A 26970-nucleotide genomic window follows, 5' to 3' on the forward strand; every position below is an offset into this window, starting at 1 on the left:
TATAAAATAGGATATTTCCAGGACCATGCATAGCCTACTATTTTTGTGTTATTTTGCAGTGATAAAGAAACTAAAGTGAAAGTGATAAAATGTTTTTTTTTATAATTCTTGCTCAAATGCCAATGGACTGAAAATGTAATCCATGAATATATGACACAAAATATATATATGTGGTGAAAGGACAACAACCTCCCCCTCAATGTGATCAAGACAAAGGAGATGATTGTGGACTCCAGGAAAAGGAGGACCGAGTATGTCCCCACTCTCATTGACAGGGCTGTAGTAGAGTAGGTTGAGAGCTAGTTCTTTGCCGTCCACATCACCAACAAACTAACATGGTCCAAGCACACCAAGACAGTCACGACAAAACCTATTCCCCCTCAGGAGACTGAAAAGATTTGGCATGGGTCCACAGATCCTTTAAAGGTTTTACAGCTGCACCATCGAGAGCATCCTGACGGGGTGCATCACTGCCTGGTATGGCAACTGCTCGGCCTCCAACCGCAAGGCACTACAGAGGGAAGTGCGTATAACCCAGTACATTACCGGGGCCAAGCTTCTTGCCATCCAGGACATCTATACCAGGTTGTGTCAGAGGAAGGCCCTAAAAATTGTCAAAGACTCCAGCCACCCTAGTCATAGACTGTTCTTTCTGCTACCGCACAGCAAGCGGTACCGGAGGGCCAAGTCTAGGTCCAAGAGGCTTCTAAACAGCTTCTACCCCCAAGCCATAAGACTCCTGAACATCTAATCAAATGGCTACCCAGACTATTTGCATTGTAGATTAAGGGCTTGTACGTAAGCATTTCACTGTAAGGTCTACACTTGTATTCGGCGCATGGACAAATAACGTTTGATTTGATTCATACATACTAGGCAGATAAAGTGTACTCGCCACTAGGTGGCAGTAATAGTGTATTAGTGCTTTCGATATTTAACTATGCAATTTGCATTAGTGAAAGGTCAAAAGACAAATCTGTAGCTAGCTGCCAAGATCTTGCGAAGGAAATATGGATGGAAATACAGACTTTTCTGGCGTTTCAGATGAATGCACGGCAGAATACATTCTCAGTAATGTGGCAGAAGTAGTGGAGAGAATTTTGACGTTTGTACCAACCAAATCCCTGCTCCAAATTGCTTGGTAAGTGACTAGCTAGCTAGCTAACTTTAGGTAGCCAAGGATTCCGAATAACACTGACCGATTAGCCACAGTCAACTAGCTAGCTAACGTTAGCGAGCACAGTGTTTTTATCAACAATGGCAATGCACGTTTCAAGTTCTAAACAGGACTGGAAGTGAATATATGTAGCTAACTAGCAATCTACACTAAATGTATCTGTTAGCTGTATACGTTTTGCTTGCAAAAAAGGCGTGCAGCCATGTGAAACTATCATACGTTAGCTAGCTAACAGGTAGAACAACAGTATTTTAGTAATAATCTTGTATTACAGATTAGTGTTTGACAGCTAAATTAGCTAGCTAAGAAAAGCTTGGAATCTAGCTAACGTTAGCTAGGTATCCCCAGACTGGTCGTAGGTATCATGTTTTTAAACAACTTCCTTGTCATGCCAGGATGAGAGTGAGCGCTAACGACGACTGTCTTCCTTATTGTGCAGTGTTTGCAGACTGTGGATGAACTGTGCACGGAGAGTACTGAGGGTCCAGCAGAAGTTGACGTGGGTGTCTGCCTCTGGACCGTCCAACTATGACGGCCATGCTCTCTGCCACAGCCTGGCTGAAGAAGTGGAGGTCAGTTTGACTACTGAAAATACACAAGAAATTACAACAGGGTCTCTTTCAGGAGAACGTTCATGAATTGTTGATAGAAGTGTCATGAATAGAGCTGACATGATTGCATGCCAGAGAGTAGTATCTCGTGAACAGACTACAAACATAAATGGTACCGTAGATCTGTCTTTATACTATGAGCTCTGATTGATAACGAGCAGAAGTAGTTCCAGTTTTTTGTCACTGGTTTTATATTTGGACAAATCAAGATTTCACAGGTTTTACCATATTTTCTAATTTTGGAAGGGGAGGGGACATCTGGCCCATACATTTGCCCATAACTTGCAAAGAGTGGATCTCTTCAATCCGGTTCCACTCCTCGTTTTAGCATCTCATCTCTTAACATGTACAGACCCAGAACTTAATCGAGCATCTGACCAATTACGCAAGACTTTAGTTCTGGGTTAACTGAGATAAGCCAGAGGCATGCTTGTTCGACATTATGTATATCTATCTGTATGCTGTTGCAACAGTCCTACATGTAGGCTAGTAGAACACAGTAAAGTTATAGCCTGGCTCCTACAGTGGAAGACTATGTGGAGTCTGACATTATTGAAAACTGTAGAAACACCTCTCTCTTAATGTTTGCAGAATGTATACCTGCTGCCCAAAACAGTCTTGGTTATGGTGGACAGCGAGACCTTCAGTGGACAAGACTCTTGCTACAAGCAGAAAAAGGGTAAGACGTAACATGTACTACATTTACTACTCTGTAGTAAAGCACACTAATAATGCTGGGCTGAGAAGTAAAAAGTACTGTGGCCTCTTTATCTACTAGCTAACTTCCATTTAGTTTGTTACTAAACACGTGGTAAGTTATTAAAAGTTGAAGGCTGTTGCTTATATTAGAGTCCCAGTCAGTAACAATCTAAATGTAAGGCATGTTCTAACCTGTATCCCCTCTTGCAGCACGCAAGACCCAGCACAGTCCAGACTCAGTGGAGGAACTGAACAGGCTGTTCCCCAATGGATGTGACATCATGGCCATTGCCACGCCTGGTGTTGTTTGTAAGAACTACAGTATTTTCATATTTCCCTTCCTAATGACCAGAACACCGTGTGGTAACTGTTCCATGTGTTATAATATGTTATAACTCATAATTCCTACAACACTAACCACTGATAGCTAGCTCTTGTGCCATAACTCATGACACAGGCTGCTGCCGGTGCATGATATTCAGGACCTTTCCTCTTTGATGCGTGTTGTGCATTCTCATCACAGAGGAGTGTCAACAGGGGATGGTCCACATTCATCTCCCCTTGCCTTATTAACATAGGGTGCTCTGCTTGGGAGCTGGGAAGAGAAGCATGGCGACTAGATATGTCGATAGATACCCTAGTATTCCAGGACTGACAACAGGATCTGTGCTCTATATTCCTCTATATAATCACTAAGCTGGAGAGAAGTGACACTCCATCAACCAAGTATGCAGATAGTGTCTTTGCTCGTGAACTGAAAATCTAGCTAGGTAATATTGATTTGTTATGTGTTAAATAGTGTTATGTCACATAGATTGAGTGCTTAGAGAACCAGGGAAGTGGAACACCATGCAATATGTTAAAATGCAATTACTGTTAGCTAGCTAACTACTTTAAATATACATCATACAATATAAGGAAAAGGACATTGGTTGACAGTATGATTTGTCCTTTTGCCTTTTCCCACAGTAACCCTGAAGAAGGCATTTGCCAAAATGTAGATTTTTTTTAAAAGCAAACTTCCAATGTCCTCCCAAGAGTTGCTGCTGAGTCTCTCTTCATCTTCCCCCACAGTAACTCCCAGTGGCTCCCACTCGGGTCCACCGAAGGAATTCCAAGAAGGAGAAGCTGGCTACGCTATCATGTTCCCTAGGATGGAGGGAGTGGACATCCGCCCCTTTCACTTCTGCAAACGCACCATCTCAGAGTCACACCTGGAGGAAGCAGGTTGGTGAGACCGACTGGGAGTTGAAGTTATGATGATGTCGTGTCTTTGGCTGTGCCGGATTAAGTGATATGACATGCTATTCTATAAAATCCTTTCTCTGTAATTAATATTACCTGATTGAGCTAATCATGTAAATGTAATTAACTAGAAGGTTAATCATACCTTGATTACAAATTATGTAATAAAGGAAAACGTCCCTAGCGGACGGAACAGATATGACAGCTGGTTACACAAAGAAAAGTGGGTTGGGTTTGAGTGAAAGAGTGGGAAGACTGAAGAACAAAGGGAGAAGCAATGTCTCTATCGGGCCGTAGGCAACTACTCTATCGTAAATACAGAATCTTATGCATTCTAAATTACCGCCCATTTGGAAAAGGGAAATGCAATAAATATTTACTCTGAGCTGTGCTTCGGTAGGTTGGTCGTAGATGCTGGTCGTGTTGGCCAACAGAGATCGTCCTGTCCTCGGATGAATGTCTCTGGTTGGTAAATTGAATACGTTGTAGTAACGTATATGTGTGGTAGACGGGATACTCTGTCTGTTCTTTCCTAGCCCACGTTTGCAGCTGCTGTTGTTAACTCAACGGCTAGGAGGTATCACTTCTGTAGAGAATAAGAGTTCAAAGTTCATACCATTCGCAACCAAAGCTCACGCTGAGGTTGGCTTTGTTCTGTAGTTATCTGAACCCTTCTGACATCGGATCGTCATCCTAATGTACCCGGAACAGGAAGTTATATTGTCGTCAAGGCTTTATATAGGAAGGGAGAGGAGGGCATGTTTCATAGTTTATCACCAATGTCTCTTCACGTGGGCGGGCCACCGAGTCGTGCCTAATTCACTCATGAAAACCCAATTCTCACATTTTAGAAGCTAAAATCACATTTCATCCCCTCACAAATAATTTCATATTCAAACATTTAAATTGCACAACAATTCCATGTGAATCTGATAACTATAATGTGTAGTCTTTCCACTGTACCGTTTATGTCATCCTATCATTGATGAGAATGTCTCAGATGACAACCGAACTGACATCATATTCATAAAGTACCAACGCATATGTTCAACTGGTTGGATAACCAAAATATGGTTAATTTCCTCCCACCTTCTGATGTTCCCAGAATTTCTATTCTAACCAAGGGATGTTCAATAGTCACATCAGTAGGGTAGAGAGAGGAAAAAGGGGGGGAGAGGTATTTATGACTGTCATAAACCTACCCCCAGGCCAGCATCTTGACAATGACCAGTTCAGAAATATACCTTTCTCTGCTCTCCCACATAGGGGTACCACAGTCAACCATTAAGCTGGTCAGTGGCGGTCTTGTTCTAGCCCAATACAAACCCTGCAGTGTAAAGTTGATACTAGGATTAGTATATGAGTGTGTGATAAATACCAGTATGCTAAACACATCCATGGCTCTAGCCAACCGTCCACCATAATATGATTCCATCTCTGACCCCTCTCTTGTCGTCCTGTCCCTTCAGGGCTGGTGAATAACCCTGATCTGCGTGTGGTGCTGCTCTTTGGCTATGAAGCCTACAAACCCGGAGCAGCCCGCTTCCTTAACCAGGTCCTGGAGCCTTTGGCACGCAGCAAGGCTCTCATCGCTGGGGGCCATGTGGAGAATGTCTTCTCCCCTGAAAGAGAGTGGTGAGTACCTGAGTGATCTGTAACATGTACTGTTCTTTTCAATGCTGAGAAGGGTCAGGATTTCTCAAACATGGGTCTGGGGTCTTATTTATTGCGACCTCCTAGTAATCTACCAAGCGGCAAAACAACATATTTTTTAAGGTAGTGGGGGTCCTCAGCTGGAGGCTCATCATATTCAAAGGGCCCTGACATGAAAAGTTTGGGAATCCCTACTCTTACTATGCAGCTGTGACTTTGTTTTTGTCTGTCCCACCATCGTTCTCTGTAACTGTTGCTGGGGCTGGGGCTGGTGCGTGGTGTAGGTCTGGCCCTGAGTGGTCCTGGGGTTAGGGTTTAGCATAGAGTATTACTATACAGTTATGTGACAGTGGTCTGTCTTTCTCCGTAGCTGTGGCCTGGGGTCGTACGGCGTGGTGGGTCTGGCTCTGAGCGGTCCAAGGATCCAGGGGGCCAGTGTTCTCCTGGAGCAGGACGTGAGCAGCCCCAAGGCAGCCGAGGCCACCATACGGAGACTGAAAGCCGCCAACCTCCCAGAGAGGAACACCCTGGGCTTCATGTTTGCCTGCGTGGGCCGCGGACACAACTATTACAACAACCAACGTAACGTGGAGGCTGACACCTTCCGCAAGGTGTTCCCCAACATCCCACTGTTTGGCTTCTTTGGTAACGGGGAGATTGGGTGTGATCGTATCGTGAAGGAGGACTATACTCTGTGTGACATGGATACGGACAGTCTGCAGCATGGATACACCACTGTTATGACCCTAGTTCACCTTGGCTGAGGAGTCGATGGTCATATTTACATTCAAACTACAGTTTGTTTTGTTCACTTCAGGTTCCTATTGATTAGGTACGAAACAGAAGAAAACCAGAAGAAGCAGAGAGGTACTATCTTAACTGGTCCAATAAGAAACACCCGTTTTATGTTGCAAAATGTTTTGAAACGGTGTGCCCTAATGAATACAACCCTGGTGTCTAGTTCAGAAGACTGCCTGTGCACGTAACAATCAGGATCAACAACATTTTGGTTGTAGAATCTTATCTCTCAGCCATGGTGGTATGTGATGCTGTTTGAAGTGGCTTACAACATGGACATGTCTTTCTTTTTGTTGTGTTCAACTTTTCCCAATGTAAAGTTTTAACTTTGTCCATTTTGGAAGGGAAATGCAATGTTTTATCTGCTGCAATAGAGGTAAATAGTTACTTGATCATGCATTGATCAGTTTGAAACTTGAATAGGAAATATTGCTGATATGTTAGTGAGTTTAACAAGGTGCTGATGGGAATCAGAGAAGAAAATACTGTCCATTCATCTCAGTCCTTTGTTACAAAATAATACAGTGGACTTCCCCATTTAAAACACACATATATATATATATATATATATATATCCTGAATTACTCACCAAATGCTATGCTCATATTCAAAACATAGTTTCAGTTCTAACTAATCTTGACCAGATGGTTTCTTACACCTTATAGTGAAAAGTTACTGACACTTCATGTCCAATTAACAAATATAATTGTTATTAATTATTATAAATAATTGTTGAGATTACCGATCAGGCACATTTTAGTTACTAAGATAAGGAAAGTAACGTGTTTTGAAACAGTTTGTCTTGATTTCAATGTTTTCTCCGGTATGTGCTTTGACACATGCCCCTCTTTTAGTGTTAGACATGGAGAAACCCTTTTTGAAATGCAATTAAATCAAGGCCTATTCCTCCTACCTTTATAAGACTATTTCACACACTGGGCAATTCCACGATAACAGAGTGAGGCTGAGACTCCGATTTTTCACGTCAAACAGAAAGCAATGATTGCAAAGTTAAACCAACCATACAACTCTATGCATAAGGATGGCTTTGATAAAGACATTTACTTGAAGAACAGAACAGTGAACAGTGGGGCGGCAGGTAGCCTAGTGGTTAGAGCGTTGGGCCAGTAACCAAAAGGTTGCTAAATCGAATCCCCGAGCTGACAAGGTAAAAATCTGTCGTTCTGCCCCTGAACAAGACAGTAAACCCACTGTTCCTAGGCCGTCATTGTAAATAAGAATTTGTTCTTAAGTGACGTGCCAATTTAAAAAATTAAAAAAGATGCAAAGTTTGGTAGCAGAATGAGGGTTTGTGCTGTTATTGTGGAATTGCCTCACTAGCTTCTATTTACTCAAATGTATTCCGTGGTTTAGACAAAATCTTTCTGTGTCGTTCTTCATACTGTCTTGTAAGGTCATATTTGTTGCTTCATTGGAGCTGATGGTTGTAAAATGTGTTATTTGACGTGTTCTACTCCCAAACAGGGTATTCCCGCCATTATATGATTGTGTGATAAACAAACCATGTACAAACAGTTTTGTAGTTGGGATTCTGTACAATATTCTGCTTCATTTACGAACATATTATAATTCTGAAGACATTCCTGATGACAGTATTTGTTTTGTTTATGAAGGTTTGAGGTAGATGTTCTGAAAATGGGTATGAAGGTATGAACACATGAGAAATGTTTAGGAAGTTCAAAACAGTTCTTTTGAGATTAATGTGCAATTTGACCAACCTATATGTTTGGCTAAATGGTTTTGATTGCTTCTGTTTTTTGTTTAGAATAAGCTATTTTAAGGTATAACTTTTCAGTATAGTATACAAGTTATTCTCCTGATACTCTAATGGGGGTAAGATCACTGTTCATAGTTTTCTGTGACCTAACACAACCATTCTGTTACCACACAATGTTACCACACAACCATTCTGTGTAGTTATTGGGATTATTTTAGAATTGTTCTTTAAATTGTTTTCTCTGGCTTTAATATGATGAGCAAAATGTTTAAGGTTACAAGCACTTTTCAACTATGTGTGCCAAATATGTTTGATTTATTTCAAATTCAATAAATGACTGCCATTGAAATATCTTCTCACTCTCTGGCTTTCTCTAACTCCTGCACAAGAGTCACAACGTGGACTTCAGGTTTAGGTTTCCTGATTTATCATAATGGAGAAAAAAATGTGCATCTAATTATTTTCAGAACATCTTCCAATATCATATTCTACAACCAATGACCTTAACAATTAAAGAATAATAGAATAGTAAAACCTTCCATTTACATATGTTTTCTTATATAACAGGCCTAATTGTTCAGAATTGCTCTATCATAGACTACAATTATTTCATATCGACCATTTCCGAAAACCTTGACAAGCAGGCGTGTTTAATATAAAGCTGCGAAGACGCTGAGATTGATTGATGTGCGCTCTAACCATCGACTGGCTATTCCTGGTGAATGACAAACTGTTAAGCCAATTGGTAGAAAGATCATTTATATTCCCATAGTATCTTGAATTTGCGAAACGATAAAAACGTAAAGCCTATGGACATGGAGAAAGGCAGCTCGGGCATAAAGCTACAGGCCTACAAATCAAGTGAGGTGACTGTACCTCAGTTTTCATTCGGTTATCAGGATTTGGAACTAGAATCCACAGAGAGCAAACCTGGGAGTCGTGACCGAAGCAAGCAATGACAATGTTATAGCTTCGATACTGATACTATTCGGCATGAAAATAAACGGCAATGTTTTTGACGTTGTTTCGCAGGGATTATGCTACTATTCTCGGTTTTGAAAGGGAGAGAGCAGCGCGGCACTAGAGAAGCCGGAGGTTAATCACGTTTTCAGCACCGAGACAGCTCCTTGTGGAAGAGGTCTATATTCGGCAGCAAGGAGTCCCTTCTGCGATCGCGGGGGAAGCCCTCAACCCTCACTAGCAATTTTGGAGCGGTGTAGCCAACAACACACACAACGCTCTGACCTTTCTTTCTCCACTCTCCAATTATGCTGGTTATTTGGTGGTCAGTCAGGGACACTTAATATAATCTTGCTGAACGACGATGGTGCTTGCATTTCGGCTCCAGTCTTTTCGTTTTGCAAAGGATTCTAAGCAGCAGCAGCAGGGGTGCTTGTCCAATGTAAAAGTGCTAAGGAAGGCAGCAGCCTACACATCGCCACGAGCTTGGAGTACGAGCCTCACTCGTGCTGATCATCACAGAGGGAGACATTATCACGAGCACGCGGCCAACGGGAGGCTCGATTAGACTGTCAACAATGTAAATCAAGACAGGTAGGAAGGTTCTTCTTTGGTTCAACTGAATAATAAATGAGTTGTACATTGCCGGGGCACTCCCTCGGTGTAGCCTACAACGGGGACCACCCCCGCTTTACGCACTAGGCTACTATAGTCTCTCGAGTCTCTGCTTCTATATTCAGGTACTACAGCGACTAAGTATAGTCCTAACGTGGATTAATGCTTGGTTAAATCCGTTTCAATTACAATTCCCAGTAGGGTTACATTATTATTAGTTCCCGAACAGGAAGGCAAACATTTGCATGTCAAGCTACCTGTCAGTTTGGTTTTGACGTGGATATGGGGCTGAGTTGTGCTTTGAATTTTATGCAATACTACAGAAAAGCCTTGTAAAATGAAGTACGTGTGAAGAAACCTCAGTTATGAAGTAAGGGGCGGTTAGCCTACTTTACTATTCAATGAACTGTGTGAGACCCAGCGCATGTTCCAAATGGCCTACATAGGCTCACTTAAATGTAGTGCACTATATAGTAAGTAGATTAGAGGCGAGATGGATCTGAACTGATAGGCTCCTGTAGCTTATTAAGGTCATGCAGAGACCAGTGGACAGACCTCTACTTGATGTTTTGTGCTGATCAGGCAAAGCACAGTCTATGAACTCTCACCATTCAAACACCATGGTCGAACAAATGGTATTCAAGAGAATCTGCTTAACATAACCCTTTATACAGTAAGTTGGGATGTGCTAACAACCTCCACTTTAGTAGAAGTCTCTCAATATACCTTCTCACCAGCACCATCTGAAATGTAATGATGGGCAACACAGAAAGATTTGACCTGCAATGTCTCTCACATCTTCTCCATTTAAAGTATTGGTACTGTAGTGTATGTCTTGCGTTTAAAGTGTTATTGAATGACTCATACATAGCCTACCATACTCTCAGGGGATTGCCATAATAATGTGTCACTGTCTGTCATCAATCATATCTAAATAAAGACCAAGCACCTGGGTAGGTTTTCACTCATGCATGTCCTGTGTCAAGCGTAATGGATTTTCCCAGCATTAACTCAACAATGGACTCATTCTATGGCGAGAGCAGCTCTTTAGGAGTATTATCCAATAGACATGCAGGTAATGTGCTCTTACTATAGACATAGAATGAATCATCTTTTACTTTGAAGAATTGCTGTTGTAGGTTACTCTTCAAGCTACAATTAAAGTTCTTCATTGTCTCAGTATCCCCATACTGTTTCTGGTGCCAGTATACAATGTTTTACTGAACTCATAAACATCTTAGTGTAATACGGATGTAATATGGTTGTAGTACATGTCAGGTGTAATTGATATTTAATTCAATCCCCAGGTTCAACATGAGTCCAGCAGAGTATATCTGGTGTGGTGATCTCAGAAGCTAAGAGAGGCATAGCCTGACTGAGAACTGAGTGAAGCTCATAGCCTCCTCCTTTTCCTCTCTCCATCGCCATCACCATCCACCAACATGGCTAACCCTCAGTAAGTATAGTACATTCCACCACCCAGTGTGTGTATCTCCTCTCTGTCCCCCCCCAGAACATGACCTGTGCTCAGTAAGATCTCTCTCCCCCCAGAACATGACCTGTGCTCAGTAAGATCTCTCCCCCCCAGAACACGTACTGTGCTCAGTAAGATCTCTCTCCCCCAGAACACAATCTGTGCTCAGTAAGATGTCTCCCCCCCAGAACATGACCTGTGCTCAGTAAGATGTCTCCCCCCCAGAACACGATCTGTGCTCAGTAAGATGTCTCCCCCCCAGAACACGATCTGTGCTCAGTAAGATGTCTCCCCCCCAGAACATGACCTGTGCTCAGTAAGATGTCTCCCCCCCAGAACATGACCTGTGCTCAGTATGATCTCTCTTCCCCCAGAACATGACCTGTGCTCAGTAAGATGTCTCCCCCCCAGAACATGACCTGTGCTCAGTAAGATGTCTCCCCCCCAGAACATGACCTGTGCTCAGTAAGATGTCTCCCCCCAGAACATGACCTGTGCTCAGTAAGATGTCTCCCCTCCAGAACATGACCTGTGCTCAGTAAGATGTCTCTTCCCCCAGAACATGACCTGTGCTCAGTAAGATGTCTCCTCCCAGAACATGACCTGTGCTCAGTATGATCTCTCTCCCCCCAGAACATGACCTGTGCTCAGTAAGATGTCTCCCCCCCAGAACATGACCTGTGCTCAGTAAGATGTCTCTTCCCCCAGAACATGACCTGTGCTCAGTAAGATGTCTCCTCCCAGAACATGACCTGTGCTCAGTATGATCTCTCTTCCCCCAGAACATGACCTGTGCTCAGTATGATCTCTCTTCCCCCAGAACATGAAAAGGTGCTCAATATGATCTCTCTTCCCCCAGAACATGACCTGTGCTCAGTATGATCTCTCTTCCCCCAGAACATGACCTGTGCTCAGTTTGATCTCTCTTCCCCCAGAACATGACCTGTGCTCAGTATGATCTCTCTTCCCCCAGAACATGAAAAGGTGCTCAATATGATCTCTCTTCCCCCAGAACATGACCTGTGCTCAGTATGATCTCTCTTCCCCCAGAACATGACCTGTGCTCAGTATGATCTCTCTTCCCCCAGAACATGACCTGTGCTCAGTATGATCTCTCTTCCCCCAGAACATGACCTGTGCTCAGTATGATCTCTCTTCCCCAGAACATGACCTGTGCTCAGTATGATCTCTCTTCCCCCAGAACATGACCTGTGCTCAGTATGATCTCTCTTCCCCCAGAACATGACCTGTGCTCAGTATGATCTCTCTTCCCCCAGAACATGACCTGTGCTCAGTATGATCTCTCTTCCCCCAGAACATGACCTGTGCTCAGTAAGATGTCTCCTCCCAGAACATGACCTGTGCTCAGTAAGATCTCTCTCCCCCAGAACATGACCTGTGCTCAGTAAGATGTCTCCCCCCCAGAACATGACCTGTGCTCAGTATGATCTCTCTTCCCCCAGAACATGACCTGTACTTAGTACGATCTCTCTCCCCCAGAACATGACCTGTGCTCAGTAAGATGTCTCCCCCCCAGAACATGACCTGTGCTCAGTATGATCTCTCTTCCCCCAGAACATGACCTGTGCTCAGTAAGATGTCTCCCCCCCAGAACATGACCTGTGCTCAGTATGATCTCTCTTCCCCCAGAACACGATCTGTGCTCAGTAAGACGTTTCCCTCTTTACCAGACTTCTCTGACCTCCTCTCACCTCTCTTCCTGAATAATAAATATGGTATTGTACACACTGGCATGCATGCAAACACACAGACACACACGCGCACACACACACACACAGAAAGTGAGAGAGAGAGATAGCGAGAGGGAGAGAGAGACAGAAAAGGAGACAAAGAGGGAGACAGAGACAGAGAGGCTGAGCGAGAGGGAAAAAGAGAGAGGGAGAGAGAGAGAGGGAAAACGACAATGGCCCTGTTACAGACAGAGGCAGAGCTCAATGATATTGCAGAGGGGCACCTCATTGGTCAGCTCATTTGGAATTCTGCAGTCTAGCCGCTCTTTCACAAATTCCTCTTACCTTACCATTTTTTCTTGCTATCCTCAAGTCTTTTGATTGGTTGATTTATTGATGAGTGTGTGTGTGAGAGAATGTGTTGGCGTGAGATAGAGAGAGAGCGATAAGGAGATAGAAACAAGATAGTTCAACATTTCCTTGCAGAAAAATACCTGACTAATTAACAATTGCTTATGCAGTGATGATCTTCTTAGTGGTTACTCCCAGTTGCGTGATCAGTAGGGATGGTGAGAGGCCAGGACAGGTCTGGTCTAATGGAGACGTGTAGTGTAGGGCGAGAGGACCAAGGAGACTGAAGTGGAGGCTTACGTCTTTAGGCCTGATCTTGACTGTGGCATCTATAGTTCCTTGAGCTTATTTGGTCTCACTTGACTTAATTATTAGTCTTCAGCAGGCTGTATGTAACTAGCCATGCTCATTATCCAAACCTGTAATAAATTAATGGTAAATGAAAAGCCCTCCTTCACTGTTCTCTGTCCGTCAGCATGACAGCCAGTCAGGGTAGTGGATTTATTCTGTGCCCTGTTGGTCCGATTCTATTCGGTCACTCTGTCCTGCTCAGTCAGTGGCGTAGGGCTGTAGCCTATCTTTGGGCCCAGTTGTTTAAGATTCTGAAGGGTTGTCGTTGCAGAACAGCACCATTCATCTTTCTCTCCGTCGCTGTTTACCCTGTTGTTTATTCAATGCCAACAGGAGGGTGGGGAGGTTGGAGGGCTCTGCCTCTGTTGTTCAGCATGCTGAGGTTGACAAGCACATGGTGTCTGTCTGAGCAGGGTCATGTTCCTGTGAGTCTTTTCCAAGCAGAACAGTAACACAGGGATGGATGGATGCTTGGGCCAGCTGATCTATTAGACCTCATCTATTACAGAAGATAACAAGGAATCTGTTAGGAAATCTCCGTTACATGCATCTAGGTTTAGTAGCCGGAAACAAATTGTTTTTGTTGTTGTTGTGAAGAGGGTGCTATTTCATGCTGTAGGTGATTTGCATCTTAGCAAATGTCTGGATTGAAACGGTACTTTATTTCATTCCTGATGATTTTCTGCCTAGAAAATCCTTTCTGGAAGTTATATGGTTTAACATATTACAAATCAAGTCTATATCATAATACAGCCCATTCCCATTTCACTGATCACTTTTCTACGCAGACTCCTTAGCTTTGAGCCTCAGGTAACCTCAAACACACTGCAGTTCAGTCCGACTGTAAAGAGCCAAGACCTTTCCTCTGCTGACAGTACAGCACAGCAGCTGTCCAGGAGGGTCTCTCATCATCAGTGTGTCTCCCAGTCCTGGTATCTGTAAAGGTCAGATGAGACTGGTCACACTGTGCCTGTCTGAAACATGCCATGCCTACACCTTCCTGAAACCAGACTCATTTATCATTATGGAGATTTCCTGCATAAAGTCAAGGCTGATGGAGTGTACACATAGGCTAGCACATACTGTAATATTAGGAAAGGCATCAAGACAAAGCCTAAGAGGAAGAGGTGAAGGAAGGTTTAGGAAGCAGATTCATGTGTCTTTGTGGATGGGTTGAATGGCCAGGAGGTGTGTTGGGTCATTGTCCTGTTGAAAACAAATGATAAGCGCAAACCCGCATATCGCTGCAGAATGATGTGGTAGCCATGCTGGTTAAGTGTGCCTTGAATTCTAAATAAATCACTGACAGTGTCCCCAGCAAAGCACCCCTACACCATCACACCTCCTCCTCCATGCTTCACGGTGGGAACTACACATGCGGAGATCATCCGTTCACCTACTCTGCGTCTCACAAAGACACAGAGCGTTTGGAACCAAAAATCTCAAATTTGGACTCATCAGACCAAAGGACAGATTTCCACTAGTCTAATGTCCATTGCTCGTGTTTTTTTGGCCCAAGCAAGTCTCTTCATCTTATTGGTGTCCTTTAGTAGTGGTTTCTTTGCAGAAATTCGATCATGAATTCGATCATGAAATTCAATCATGGGGCGGCAGGAAGCCTAGTGGTTAGAGCGTTGGACTAGTAAACGAAAGGTTGCTGACAAGGTAAAAAGCTGTCGTTCTGCCCCTGAACAAAGCAGTTGTTCCTAGGTTGTCATTGAAAATAAGAATTTGTTCTTAACTGACTTGCCTAGTTAAATAAAGTCAAATAAAATGAAGGCCTGATTCACGCAGTCTCCTCTGAACAGTTGATGTTGAGATGTGTCTGTTAGTTGAACTCTTTGAAGCATTTATTTGGACTGCAATTTCTGAGGATGAACTTATCCTCTGCAGCAGAGGTAACTCTGGGCCTTCCTTTCCTGTGGTGGTCCTCATGAGAGACAGTTTCATTATAGAGCTTGATGGTTTTTTAAACTGCACTTAAAAAACGTTAAAAGTTCTTGACATTTTTGGGATTAACTGACCTTAATGTCTTAAAGTAATGATGGACTGTCGTTTCTCTTTGCTTACTTGAGCTGTTCTTGGTATTTTACCAAATAAGGCTATCATCTGTGTACCACCCTTATCTTGTCACAACAAAACTGATTGGCTCAAACGCATTAAGAAGGAAAGAAATTCTACAAATTAACTTTTAACAATGCACACCTGTTAATTGAAATGCATTCCAAGTGACTAACCTCATGAAGCTGGTTGAGAGAATGCAAAGAGTGTGCAAAGTTGTCATCAATGCAAAGGGTGGCTTCTTTGAAGAATCTAAGATATATTTGTTTAGAACTTTTTTGGTTACTACATGATTCCATATGTGTTGTTTCATAGTTTTGATGTCTTCACTGTTATTCTATTTTGTAGAAAATAGTAAAAAAGAAAGAAAAACCCTGGAATGAGTAGGTGTGTCCAAACCTGACTGGTACTGTACATGGGTTGGATGGAGTGGAGTGAGCATGTACATGGGTTGGATGGAGTGGAGTGAGCATGTGCATGGGTTGGATGGAGTGGAGTGAGCATGTACATGGGTTGGATGGAGTGGAGTGAGCATGTACATGGGTTGAATGGAGTGGAGTGAGCATGTACATGGGTTGGATGGTGTGGAGTGAGCATGTACATGGGTTGGATGGAGTGGAGTGTGCATGTACATGGGTTGAATGGAGTGGAGTGAGATGTGCATCAAGTGTCTAGAGATGCTGTACACATGGAACACACTGTTAGATATGGTGGAGCCTTGAACACTAACTCATACTGATGGCTAGCTTCTCCAATGTTCTCTGCAGCAGCTGGTGGTTACAATCAGACAGCTGCTGCTTTTTACTTGGCCAGGTTGGGTGGGTTTAGCTCTGCAGGGCTTTCCACAACCTGAGTACTTTAAGGTGTGTTGATCACATACTGTAGCCTAGTCCAACCAACCCAAGTACAGTAGAATATGGATTGGTGTTGCTTTTCTGGATTATGAAACTACGGAAGGTTGGTGGCACGTTAATTGGGGAGGGTTGGAGCAGAGTCAGTGGAATGGTATCAAATACATGGTTTCCATGTGTTTGATGCCATTCCATTTGCTCCGTTCCATCTATTATTATGAGCAGTCCTCCCCTCAGCAGCCTCCACTGTATGAAACACTGATGTGTCTTTCCAACTTACACAAACAGTACATTGCAAGTGGTGCGATGATCTTCTTTGTGGTTGCTCCCAGTTGCGTGACCTTCTGTATGGTCAGTGGACTGCCTTAAGCCAATTATGCAATATGAATAATGACCTTTTCGACCTGGCCCATAACACTTCTAATTCTATCATTTGGCTGAAGGGGCAGGCTGTGTGTATGTGTCCCAATGCCCCAAGGGAGACTCTTCTTGTCTTTCCCACTAATACACATAACCTCTGCAGAGTGCCATGGCTTTTTCCATTGTCTTAGAGTGAGTTCTATGTATTGTATGTATGTACTGTATATAAAGTATGCTTCTGAGCTTTTCTGCTGTGTGACTTTGTAGTACACATATGTGATCCCTGTGGGAATTTAACTCACAATCTCTTACCAACTGAGCCACACAAGACAACAGGAGTCTTGGGCCACTACTGTCCATATACTTCCATTGGCAGCTAGCCACAGCACTGGGTCCCTGCTTTACATGCAGTTGTGCTGGGATGAGATGATGAGGTGTGGGGCTCTGAACAGCTTGGATCTGCCATGACTGATCAGATGGCTGTGTTGATCAGTAGGGATGGTGAGAGGCCAGGACAGGTCTGGTCTAATGGAGACGTGTAGTGTAGGGCGAGAGGACCAAGGAGACTGAAGAGGAGGCTTATGTCTTTAGGCTGAACTTGACTGTGGCATCTATAGTTCCTTGAGCTTACTTGGTCTAACTTATAGTCAAATAGTAGTATTTATGTAATTTTTTCCCCATTTTATAAGGTCATTCATTGTCTCATGTACACAAACTCACACTGGGAAACACTCAGGGTCACTATAATTTAGGCCTACTGTGTTCAAGTAGTGTTTTGATCCAAGATGAGATGCTGTATATTTTCTCTGCTGCTGCCAGCACCATTCCAGGTATATGTAAATGTAATTGGTGAATAAAGGTGATATACTCTGATTTACTCCTCACTCTGAGGTAAAAGAGTCACTTCCTGACTAGTATTTCTTCCCAGAGGTCTCTGTGTACTTGGAAAAAGAAAACCAGTGTTGGAGGGGAGCATATTAAGTAGGGATTAGTCATAATGCTGGCCTTCAAACATAGACCACATTAACATTTCAGATGGGGGTTCAGCTCAGGATGATGCGTGCCAAGCTCGTAAGAGAGAGAGAGCTTTCTCCACTGATTATGTGTACCATGTAACCTCTCTGTTTCACAAGACAGACACTGTTATCCGTCAGGCTTATCGTGAGAATTTCCTTAGAAATCCTTGTTAACCTCTTTAACTATTTCTTATGTGATTGTGTGTCAGAAGAACACACCTGGATATGCTAGCATGCATGGTATGCGTGGGTGCAGCCTATGTGGGTTTAATTTGTGTATGTGCGTCTGTGTGTGTGTGTGTGTGTGTGCATGTGTGTCTATGTGTGCGTGTGTGTGTATTCAGTGTGTGTGTGTGTGTGTGTGTGTGTGTGCGTGTGTGTGTGTGTGTGTGTGTGTGTGTGTGTGTGTGTGTGTGTGTGTGTGTGCGTGTGTATTCAGTGTGTGTGTGTGTGTGTGTGTGTGTGTGTGTGTGTGTGTGTATTCAGTGTGTGTGTGTGTGTGTGTGTGTGTGTGTGTGTGTGTGTGTGTGTGTGTGTGTGTGTGTGTGTATTCAGTGTGTGTGTGTGTGTGTGTGTTTGTTTGTGGACCTACAGTAGGAACCACTCCAGGTGTGGTCTGCTCCCAGTCCGTCGTGTCCGTCGTCCTTGTGAAGGTTAGTGAGTCACTGTAGAGATTAGATTGGTCCTGGGTGCCTCCGAGGCCACTGACTCCCCACAACACAAGCACTTTACTGCACTCCCTGGTCCTAGTGATGGTGATGGGGCACTGCCCTCCAACTGCACAGGTCAACCCTGATCCTATCAACAGACCATTACTGTTGACTTATCTCTTAATACTTATAATGGAACTACAACATGGTTTTCTTTCATTATGTAGGAGGTTGATATTGTTTTACTTAGCCTTGAGGAGTTGGAAGTGAAGGTGGAAGTGGAGGGGGAGGTGGAGATGGAGGAGAAGGTGGGGGAGGAGGTGGAGGAGGAGGAGTAGAAGGTGGTGGAGGAGGAGTAGAAGGTGGGGGAGGAGGCGGAGGAGGGGGAGGAGTAGAAGGTGGGGGAGGAGGAGGAGGAGTAGAAGGTGGTGGAGGAGGTGGAGGAGGAGTAGAAGGTGGGGGAGGAGGTGGAGGAGGAGTAGAAGGTGGGGGAGGGGGTGAAGGCGGATGAGGTGGAGGAGCAGGTGGAGGGGAAGGGGGAGCAGGGGGATGAGGTGGGGGAGGATGAGATGAGGAGGTGCAGGAGGGGAGGATGAGATGAGGAGGAGCAGGTAGAGGAGGAGGAGGATGAGATGAGGAGGAGGAGGACGGGGAGGATGAGGAGGATGACTGGGCTAGAGTACAACTGGAGCACTGGCTGACCTTCTAAACCCAGACCCCACATCCCTGTGAAGTCTCATAATTACACAACCTAAAGGCACAGCCCAGTGGAGCGCCTCACAGTACAGCACAGTAGAGTGCCTCACAGCGCCTCACAGTACAGCACAGTAGAGTGCCTCACAGCGCCTCACAGTACAGCACAGTAGAGTGCCCCACAGCGCCTCACGGTACACACACACAGAGAGAGAGAGAGAGAGAGAGAGAGAGAGAGAGAGAGAGAGAGAGAGAGAGATTATCTACCTCACTTGCTTTGGCAATGTTAACACGTTTCCCATGCCAATAAAGCCCATTGAATTGAGAGAGAGGACAATCACTGACTGTGAATCAGTGGGAGACTGCTTAGAACCTCCCTCTTCTCTCCCTTCTCCTCCTCCTCTTCTCCCACTTCTCTTCCTCCTCCTCTTCTCTCGTTCCTAACTTCACATTTGTAAGAGCTCCGATCCACTCATCTGACAATGGGAGGCTTGTGAGTGTAGAGGAGAGCAACGTCACAGCAGACATGATACATCCGCATCTGCTCTGGTCTAAAAATATGCACCACAGGGCACAACTGAGGCTTGTGGATGGGCTGTGTGATGGGCTGTGTGATGGGCTGTGTGATGGGCTGAGTGATGGGCTGTGTGATGGGCTGAGTGGTGGGCTGTGTGATGCTGCTAGAGGCCTGGCCCACAATAGAAACTTCTGATGTATTACAGTATACATACTCTGGAGGTGCTGACACAGTGTTTAACTATACTACAGAGGAGAATGAAACGACAGTGTCAGGTGTTGTGCTTTGTGCTCCCTCAGTGTGTGTTTGCAAAATCAGTTGACCTACACTCTTAGAAAAAAGGGTTCCAAAATGGTTCTTCAGCTGTCCCCATAGGAGAAACCCTTTGGGTTCCATGTAGAACCCTCTGTGGAAAGGGTTCTACCTGGAGACAAAAGGGTTATACCTGGAACCAAAAAGGGTTCTTCAAGGGTTCTCCTATGGGGACAGCTAAATAACCCTTTTAGATTCTAGACAGCACCTTTTTTTCTAAGAGTGTAGGTACCGATTTAACGTCAATAAGTTCAGTCTGCCTGTTTGATGAAATGCTAACACTTGGCAGGAGTGAGACAGAATAATGTTGATATTTGTTCTATTGTGCGACAGGACAGAGCTTTTTCAATAACTTTCTGTTTGTATCATTTCAACTTTTGTTCCACCCCAACGGAGGAAGTCATGCGTATCAGACAATAATCCATGTCAAATCACTGGATATGCTCAGTTTGTTCCCTTTGTCATGGTGCTCTGGTACCTCCCTACAGAAGAGGCTCAGCCTCTACCACTACTCAGTTCACTGTGTGTGTTTCAATCAGATATCATTGATGCAAGGTGTGCTGTTTATCCCCAATCGCCAAGGTAGTGTTTTTCTACAGCACTTCAATTTACTTTATTTCCCTGTTTTGTTTGTTTCAAACACATGAACACCATCATCTCATAGTTTTGATTCTCAGACTTTGATATAGGATCTGGATCTCCAGCAACCCACAACATTGTGTTTAGGGATATGGTTGAGCAGGCGGTTGGGTTGTAGGACCTGGAGGTAAATGGTTGAGCAGGCGGTTGGGTTGTAGGTTCTGGAGGTAAATGGTTGAGCAGGCGGTTGGGTTGTAGGACCTGGAGGTAAATGGTTGAGCAGGCGGTTGGGTTGTAGGACCTGGAGGTAAATGGTTGAGCAGGCGGTTGGGTTGTAGGTTCTGGAGGTAAATGGTTGAGCAGGCGGTTGGGTTGTAGGACCTGGAGGTAAATGGTTGAGCAGGCGGTTGGGTTGTAGGTTCTGGAGGTAAATGGTTGAGCAGGCGGTTGGGTTGTAGGTTCTGGAGGTAAATGGTTGAGCAGGCGGTTGGGTTGTAGGACCTGGAGGTAAATGGTTGAGCAGGCGGTTGGGTTGTAGGTTCTGGAGGTAAATGGTTGAGCAGGCGGTTGGGTTGTAGGACCTGGAGGTAAATGGTTGAGCAGGCGGTTGGGTTGTAGGTTCTGGAGGTAAATGGTTGAGCAGGCGGTTGGGTTGTAGGTTCTGGAGGTAAATGGTTGAGCAGGCGGTTGGGTTGTAGGACCTGGAGGTAAATGGTTGAGCAGGCGGTTGGGTTGTAGGTTCTGGAGGTAAATGGTTGAGCAGGCGGTTGGGTTGTAGGTTCTGGAGGTAAATGGTTGAGCAGGCGGTTGGGTTGTAGGACCTGGAGGTAAATGGTTGAGCAGGCGGTTGGGTTGTAGGACCTGGAGGTAAATGGTTGAGCAGGCGGTTGGGTTGTAGGACCTGGAGGTAAATGGTTGAGCAGGCGGTTGGGTTGTAGGACCTGGAGGTAAATGGTTGAGCAGGCGGTTGGGTTGTAGGACCTGGAGGTAAATGGTTGAGCAGGCGGTTGGGTTGTAGGACCTGGAGGGATATGGTTGAGCAGGCGGTTGGTTTGTAGGACCTGGAGGGATATGGTTGAGCAGGCGGTTGGGTTGTAGGACCTGGAGGTAAATGGTTGAGCAGGCGGTTGGGTTGTAGGACCTGGAGGTAAATGGTTGAGCAGGCGGTTGGGTTGTACGACCTGGAGGGATATGGTTGAGCAGGCGGTTGGGTTGTAGGACCTGGAGGTAAATGGTTGAGCAGGCAGTTGGGTTGTAGGACCTGGAGGTAAATGGTTGAGCAGGCAGTTGGGTTGTAGGACCTGGAGGGATATGGTTGAGCAGGCGGTTGGGTTGTAGGACCTGGAGGTAAATGGTTGAGCAGGCAGTTGGGTTGTAGGACCTGGAGGTAAATGGTTGAGCAGGCAGTTGGGTTGTAGGACCTGGAGGGATATGGTTGAGCAGGCGGTTGGGTTGTAGGACCTGGAGGGATATGGTTGAGCAGGCGGTTGGGTTGTAGGACCTGGAGGGATATGGTTGAGCAGGCGGTTGGGTTGTAGGTTCTGGAGGTAAATGGTTGAGCAGGCGGTTGGGTTGTAGGACCTGGAGGTAAATGGTTGAGCAGGCGGTTGGGTTGTAGGACCTGGAGGGATATGGTTGAGCAGGCGGTTGGGTTGTAGGACCTGGAGGTAAATGGTTGAGCAGGCGGTTGGGTTGTAGGACCTGGAGGTAAATGGTTGAGCAGGCGGTTGGGTTGTAGGACCTGGAGGTAAATGGTTGAGCAGGCGGTTGGGTTGTAGGACCTGGAGGTAAATGGTTGAGCAGGCGGTTGGGTTGTAGGTTCTGGAGGTATATGGTTGAGCAGGCGGTCGGGTTGTAGGTTCTGGAGGTAAATGGTTGAGCAGGCGGTTGGGTTGTAGGTTCTGGAGGTAAATGGTTGAGCAGGCGGTTGGGTTGTAGGTTCTGGAGGTAAATGGTTGAGCAGGCGGTTGGGTTGTAGGACCTGGAGGTAAATGGTTGAGCAGGCGGTTGGGTTGTAGGACCTGGAGGTAAATGGTTGAGCAGGCGGTTGGGTTGTAGGTTCTGGAGGTATATGGTTGAGCAGGCGGTCGGGTTGTAGGTTCTGGAGGTAAATGGTTGAGCAGGCGGTTGGGTTGTAGGTTCTGGAGGTAAATGGTTGAGCAGGCGGTTGGGTTGTAGGTTCTGGAGGTAAAGGGTTGAGCAGGCGGTTGGGTTGTAGGACCTGGAGGTAAATGGTTGAGCAGGCGGTTGGGTTGTAGGACCTGGAGGTAAATGGTTGAGCAGGCGGTTGGGTTGTAGGTTCTGGAGGTAAATGGTTGAGCAGGCGGTTGGGTTGTAGGTTCTGGAGGTAAATGGTTGAGCAGGCGGTTGGGTTGTAGGACCTGGAGGTAAATGGTTGAGCAGGCGGTTGGGTTGTAGGACCTGGAGGGATATGGTTGAGCAGGCGGTTGGGTTGTAGGACCTGGAGGTAAATGGTTGAGCAGGCGGTTGGGTTGTAGGACCTGGAGGTAAATGGTTGAGCAGGCGGTTGGGTTGTAGGTTCTGGAGGTAAATGGTTGAGCAGGCGGTTGGGTTGTAGGTTCTGGAGGTAAATGGTTGAGCAGGCGGTTGGGTTGTAGGTTCTGGAGGTAAATGGTTGAGCAGGCGGTTGGGTTGTAGGACCTGGAGGTAAATGGTTGAGCAGGCGGTTGGGTTGTAGGACCTGGAGGTAAATGGTTGAGCAGGCGGTTGGGTTGTAGGTTCTGGAGGTATATGGTTGAGCAGGCGGTCGGGTTGTAGGTTCTGGAGGTAAATGGTTGAGCAGGCGGTTGGGTTGTAGGTTCTGGAGGTAAATGGTTGAGCAGGCGGTTGGGTTGTAGGTTCTGGAGGTAAAGGGTTGAGCAGGCGGTTGGGTTGTAGGACCTGGAGGTAAATGGTTGAGCAGGCGGTTGGGTTGTAGGACCTGGAGGGATATGGTTGAGCAGGCGGTTGGGTTGTAGGACCTGGAGGTAAATGGTTGAGCAGGCGGTTGGGTTGTAGGACCTGGAGGTAAATGGTTGAGCAGGCGGTTGGGTTGTAGGTTCTGGAGGTAAATGGATGAGCAGGCGGTTGGGTTGTAGGTTCTGGAGGTATATGGTTGAGCAGGCAGTTGGATTGTAGGACCTGGAGGTAAATGGTTGAGCAGGCGGTTGGGTTGTAGGTTCTGGAGGTAAATGGTTGAGCAGGCGGTTGGGTTGTAGGACCTGGAGGTAAATGGTTGAGCAGGCGGTTGGGTTGTAGGACCTGGAGGTAAATGGTTGAGCAGGCGGTTGGGTTGTAGGTTCTGGAGGTATATGGTTGAGCAGGCGGTCGGGTTGTAGGTTCTGGAGGTAAATGGTTGAGCAGGCGGTTGGGTTGTAGGTTCTGGAGGTAAATGGTTGAGCAGGCGGTTGGGTTGTAGGTTCTGGAGGTAAATGGTTGAGCAGGCGGTTGGGTTGTAGGACCTGGAGGTAAATGGTTGAGCAGGCGGTTGGGTTGTAGGTTCTGGAGGTAAATGGATGAGCAGGCGGTTGGGTTGTAGGTTCTGGAGGTATATGGTTGAGCAGGCAGTTGGATTGTAGGACCTGGAGGTAAATGGTTGAGCAGGCGGTTGGGTTGTAGGTTCTGGAGGTAAATGGTTGAGCAGGCGGTTGGGTTGTAGGACCTGGAGGTAAATGGTTGAGCAGGCGGTTGGGTTGTAGGACCTGGAGGTAAATGGTTGAGCAGGCGGTTGGGTTGTAGGTTCTGGAGGTATATGGTTGAGCAGGCGGTCGGGTTGTAGGTTCTGGAGGTAAATGGTTGAGCAGGCGGTTGGGTTGTAGGTTCTGGAGGTAAATGGTTGAGCAGGCGGTTGGGTTGTAGGTTCTGGAGGTAAATGGTTGAGCAGGCGGTTGGGTTGTAGGACCTGGAGGTAAATGGTTGAGCAGGCGGTTGGGTTGTAGGACCTGGAGGTAAATGGTTGAGCAGGCGGTTGGGTTGTAGGTTCTGGAGGTATATGGTTGAGCAGGCGGTCGGGTTGTAGGTTCTGGAGGTAAATGGTTGAGCAGGCGGTTGGGTTGTAGGTTCTGGAGGTAAATGGTTGAGCAGGCGGTTGGGTTGTAGGTTCTGGAGGTAAAGGGTTGAGCAGGCGGTTGGGTTGTAGGACCTGGAGGTAAATGGTTGAGCAGGCGGTTGGGTTGTAGGACCTGGAGGTAAATGGTTGAGCAGGCGGTTGGGTTGTAGGTTCTGGAGGTAAATGGTTGAGCAGGCGGTTGGGTTGTAGGTTCTGGAGGTAAATGGTTGAGCAGGCGGTTGGGTTGTAGGTTCTGGAGGTAAATGGTTGAGCAGGCGGTTGGGTTGTAGGACCTGGAGGTAAATGTTTGAGCAGGCGGTTGGGTTGTAGGACCTGGAGGTAAAGGGTGAAGCCAGAGCCAGTGGAGTTAGAAGGTGAAGAGGCTTGAGCTCAGTGGGCTAACACAGTCGTCTTCTCTCCCTGTGTGTTTAGTGACGTGGTGGAGCAGCAGGCTGGAGGCCTATCAGACCTGGAGATCATCTCCCAGCCAGACCCAGTGGAGGAGCATGGTGTGCAGGAGATGGACCCTTCCTGCATGGCTCCTGTCCAGCTGGTCAGCTTCGGCTACAGGGACCTTCCTCTGGCCCACCTGGACCTCTCCCTGGCCGGATCACAGCTCCTCTCTAACCTGGATGAGGACGACAACAGGGAAGGGTGAGGCAATACAACTGTATTCATCCATTGAAAGGCACTGACGCGTTCTGACTGTACAGTAGGTAGCTATTGATTACACCAATAGGTCCGAACCTCAATAGGGAAGGGTAAGACGCTGTGACTTTATTTACAGACTTCAGCCATTACACAAACAGGTCCAACGGTTCATAAGGGTTTGTAAAGATCTTGGGACCTGGCAGACTTTTCTATTAATGACTTTCCACACCTTGGAAATGATAAATTCCCAATTATCCTCAGAAACGACCTGCTTCTGGTTTGAGAATGTGAGACGAAATGATGTAATTGAATATGGTGTCATGTATAATTATGCAGTACATCAAGCATTTAACAGAATGACGGCTGGGAAGGAGGGCAGGAACACACCGCCATGTACCATGTCAGTTATGCTAATGGTACATTGGCCAACACAGAGGGAGAAGTATGGATGATGTTCAATCTCATGATACATTGGTCCTGTTTAACTCACAGCCAGTACTGTAGCTACAACCCAGGGGATGTCCGTCAGTGATAAACAGATTCATAATTGCTATTTGGTCTACATATATTTCCTATGAAGGTCTAAACACATCCCCTGAATGTACTGTGCTCCTCCAAGACCTATATGGCAACATCCATAGTTTACCTTACTTGTGACACTGCCAGTTCCATTTTCTACCCTTAACCAGAATTGTAAGGTTGATGTGTGATGGATGAGGTCCCAGGCTATTTTAGCTTCCCTGCACGTCTGTTACTGTATGGTCTTAACAGATTGTCTCTTTCATTATACAGTAAAAACACAGTCCCTGTATTGCCGTATTTTAATGGCATCCTGTCCAGTAATAGTGACTCAGACCTGGTTCTTCCTGTTAGTCCAGATAAACAACACCATATGCTTTAGCTTTACGATCCAGCATCCCAAACAGACACACACCTTCCCTTCCAAGCACTCCGTTTGACACCAGATCAGGTCTCACTCCACTAGGCTCAGTGTTCGCCAGCTATCAGCCGTGCCCCTTAAACAGATGGATCCTACAGACACACAGTCAACAGTGGGCAGTGCAATGCTGACACTAACACATTACTGTTGTTGTCTCATCATGATGCTGTGAGCTCACAGGCTACATCTCTCGTTTGCCCCATTTTCATGTCAAAAGTGCAACACACAGTAGCTAGCTACTCCCTGTCCCTGCTGCACAACAGAGAATGCCATGCCTATGTCACACTGTTTTTGTAGTTCTGCTTGTTGTGAAATCTGCTGGCTGTGTATGGGCCCAAACACAGGAATTGTCCATCATTGGTTTGAAGGTGATTTGACCTGTATGTTACCACAGCAGTACTACTTCAACTACATTACTGTCAGGATCACTATTTCATATCCAAGTCATTAGTGCAAAATGGCTGCTTGTAAAAATCCTGTCAGTGGGAGTAGTAAAAGTTATCATGCGCTACATTACATTTAATGAAATCCCATTTCCCATATAGAGCCATTATTGCATGGAACTCACTTCCATCTCATATTGCTCACATGAACAGCAAACCTGGTTTCAAAAAACAGATAAAGCAACACCTCACGGCACAACTCCTCTCCCCTATTTGACCTAGATAGTTTGTATGTATGTATTGATATGTAGGCTACGTGTGCCTTTTATGTATGTAGTTCTGTCCTTGAGCTGTTCTTGTGTATTAATGTTCTGTATTATGTCATGTTTCATGTTTTGTGTGGACCCCAGGAAGACGGGGATCCTAGTAAAAAACAACAACATTTAAATCCACGAGGCACAAACTTGTTCTATCTGGAGTACACCTTAAATGGAACACCAATCATCATTATCAGGCCTGCGTTTGGTCCCTCCTCCCCTGGGTCAC

The 26970-nt window shown here is 45.7% G+C and overlaps 2 protein-coding genes across 2 annotated transcripts in view; both read left to right on the forward strand.

The window, feature by feature from the left end:
• The first annotated feature begins 920 nt into the window (after nt 1-920).
• On the forward strand, nt 921-8270 carry LOC139411626 (F-box only protein 22-like). Its single transcript, XM_071158219.1, has 7 exons — nt 921-1141; nt 1617-1749; nt 2380-2467; nt 2698-2796; nt 3562-3714; nt 5202-5367; nt 5756-8270. Exons 1-7 carry the CDS (start codon nt 1011-1013, stop codon nt 6147-6149), a joined length of 1164 nt encoding a protein of 387 aa, XP_071014320.1. The 5' UTR covers nt 921-1010; the 3' UTR covers nt 6150-8270.
• Nucleotides 8271-9123: 853 nt separating this feature from the next.
• The window catches only part of LOC139412239 (transmembrane protein 266-like), an 89460-nt gene continuing 71613 nt past the window's right edge, over nt 9124-26970 (forward strand). Inside the window, exons 1-3 of the mRNA XM_071159071.1 lie at nt 9124-9475; nt 10804-10952; nt 24883-25104. Of these exons, the coding sequence (XP_071015172.1) occupies nt 10939-10952; nt 24883-25104 (236 nt within the window). The 5' untranslated portion in view covers nt 9124-9475; nt 10804-10938. The remainder of the gene's footprint in view (nt 9476-10803; nt 10953-24882; nt 25105-26970) is intronic.

This window comes from Oncorhynchus clarkii, chromosome 6, assembly GCF_045791955.1.
Source record: "Oncorhynchus clarkii lewisi isolate Uvic-CL-2024 chromosome 6, UVic_Ocla_1.0, whole genome shotgun sequence".
Classification (NCBI taxonomy): Eukaryota; Metazoa; Chordata; class Actinopteri; order Salmoniformes; family Salmonidae; genus Oncorhynchus; species Oncorhynchus clarkii.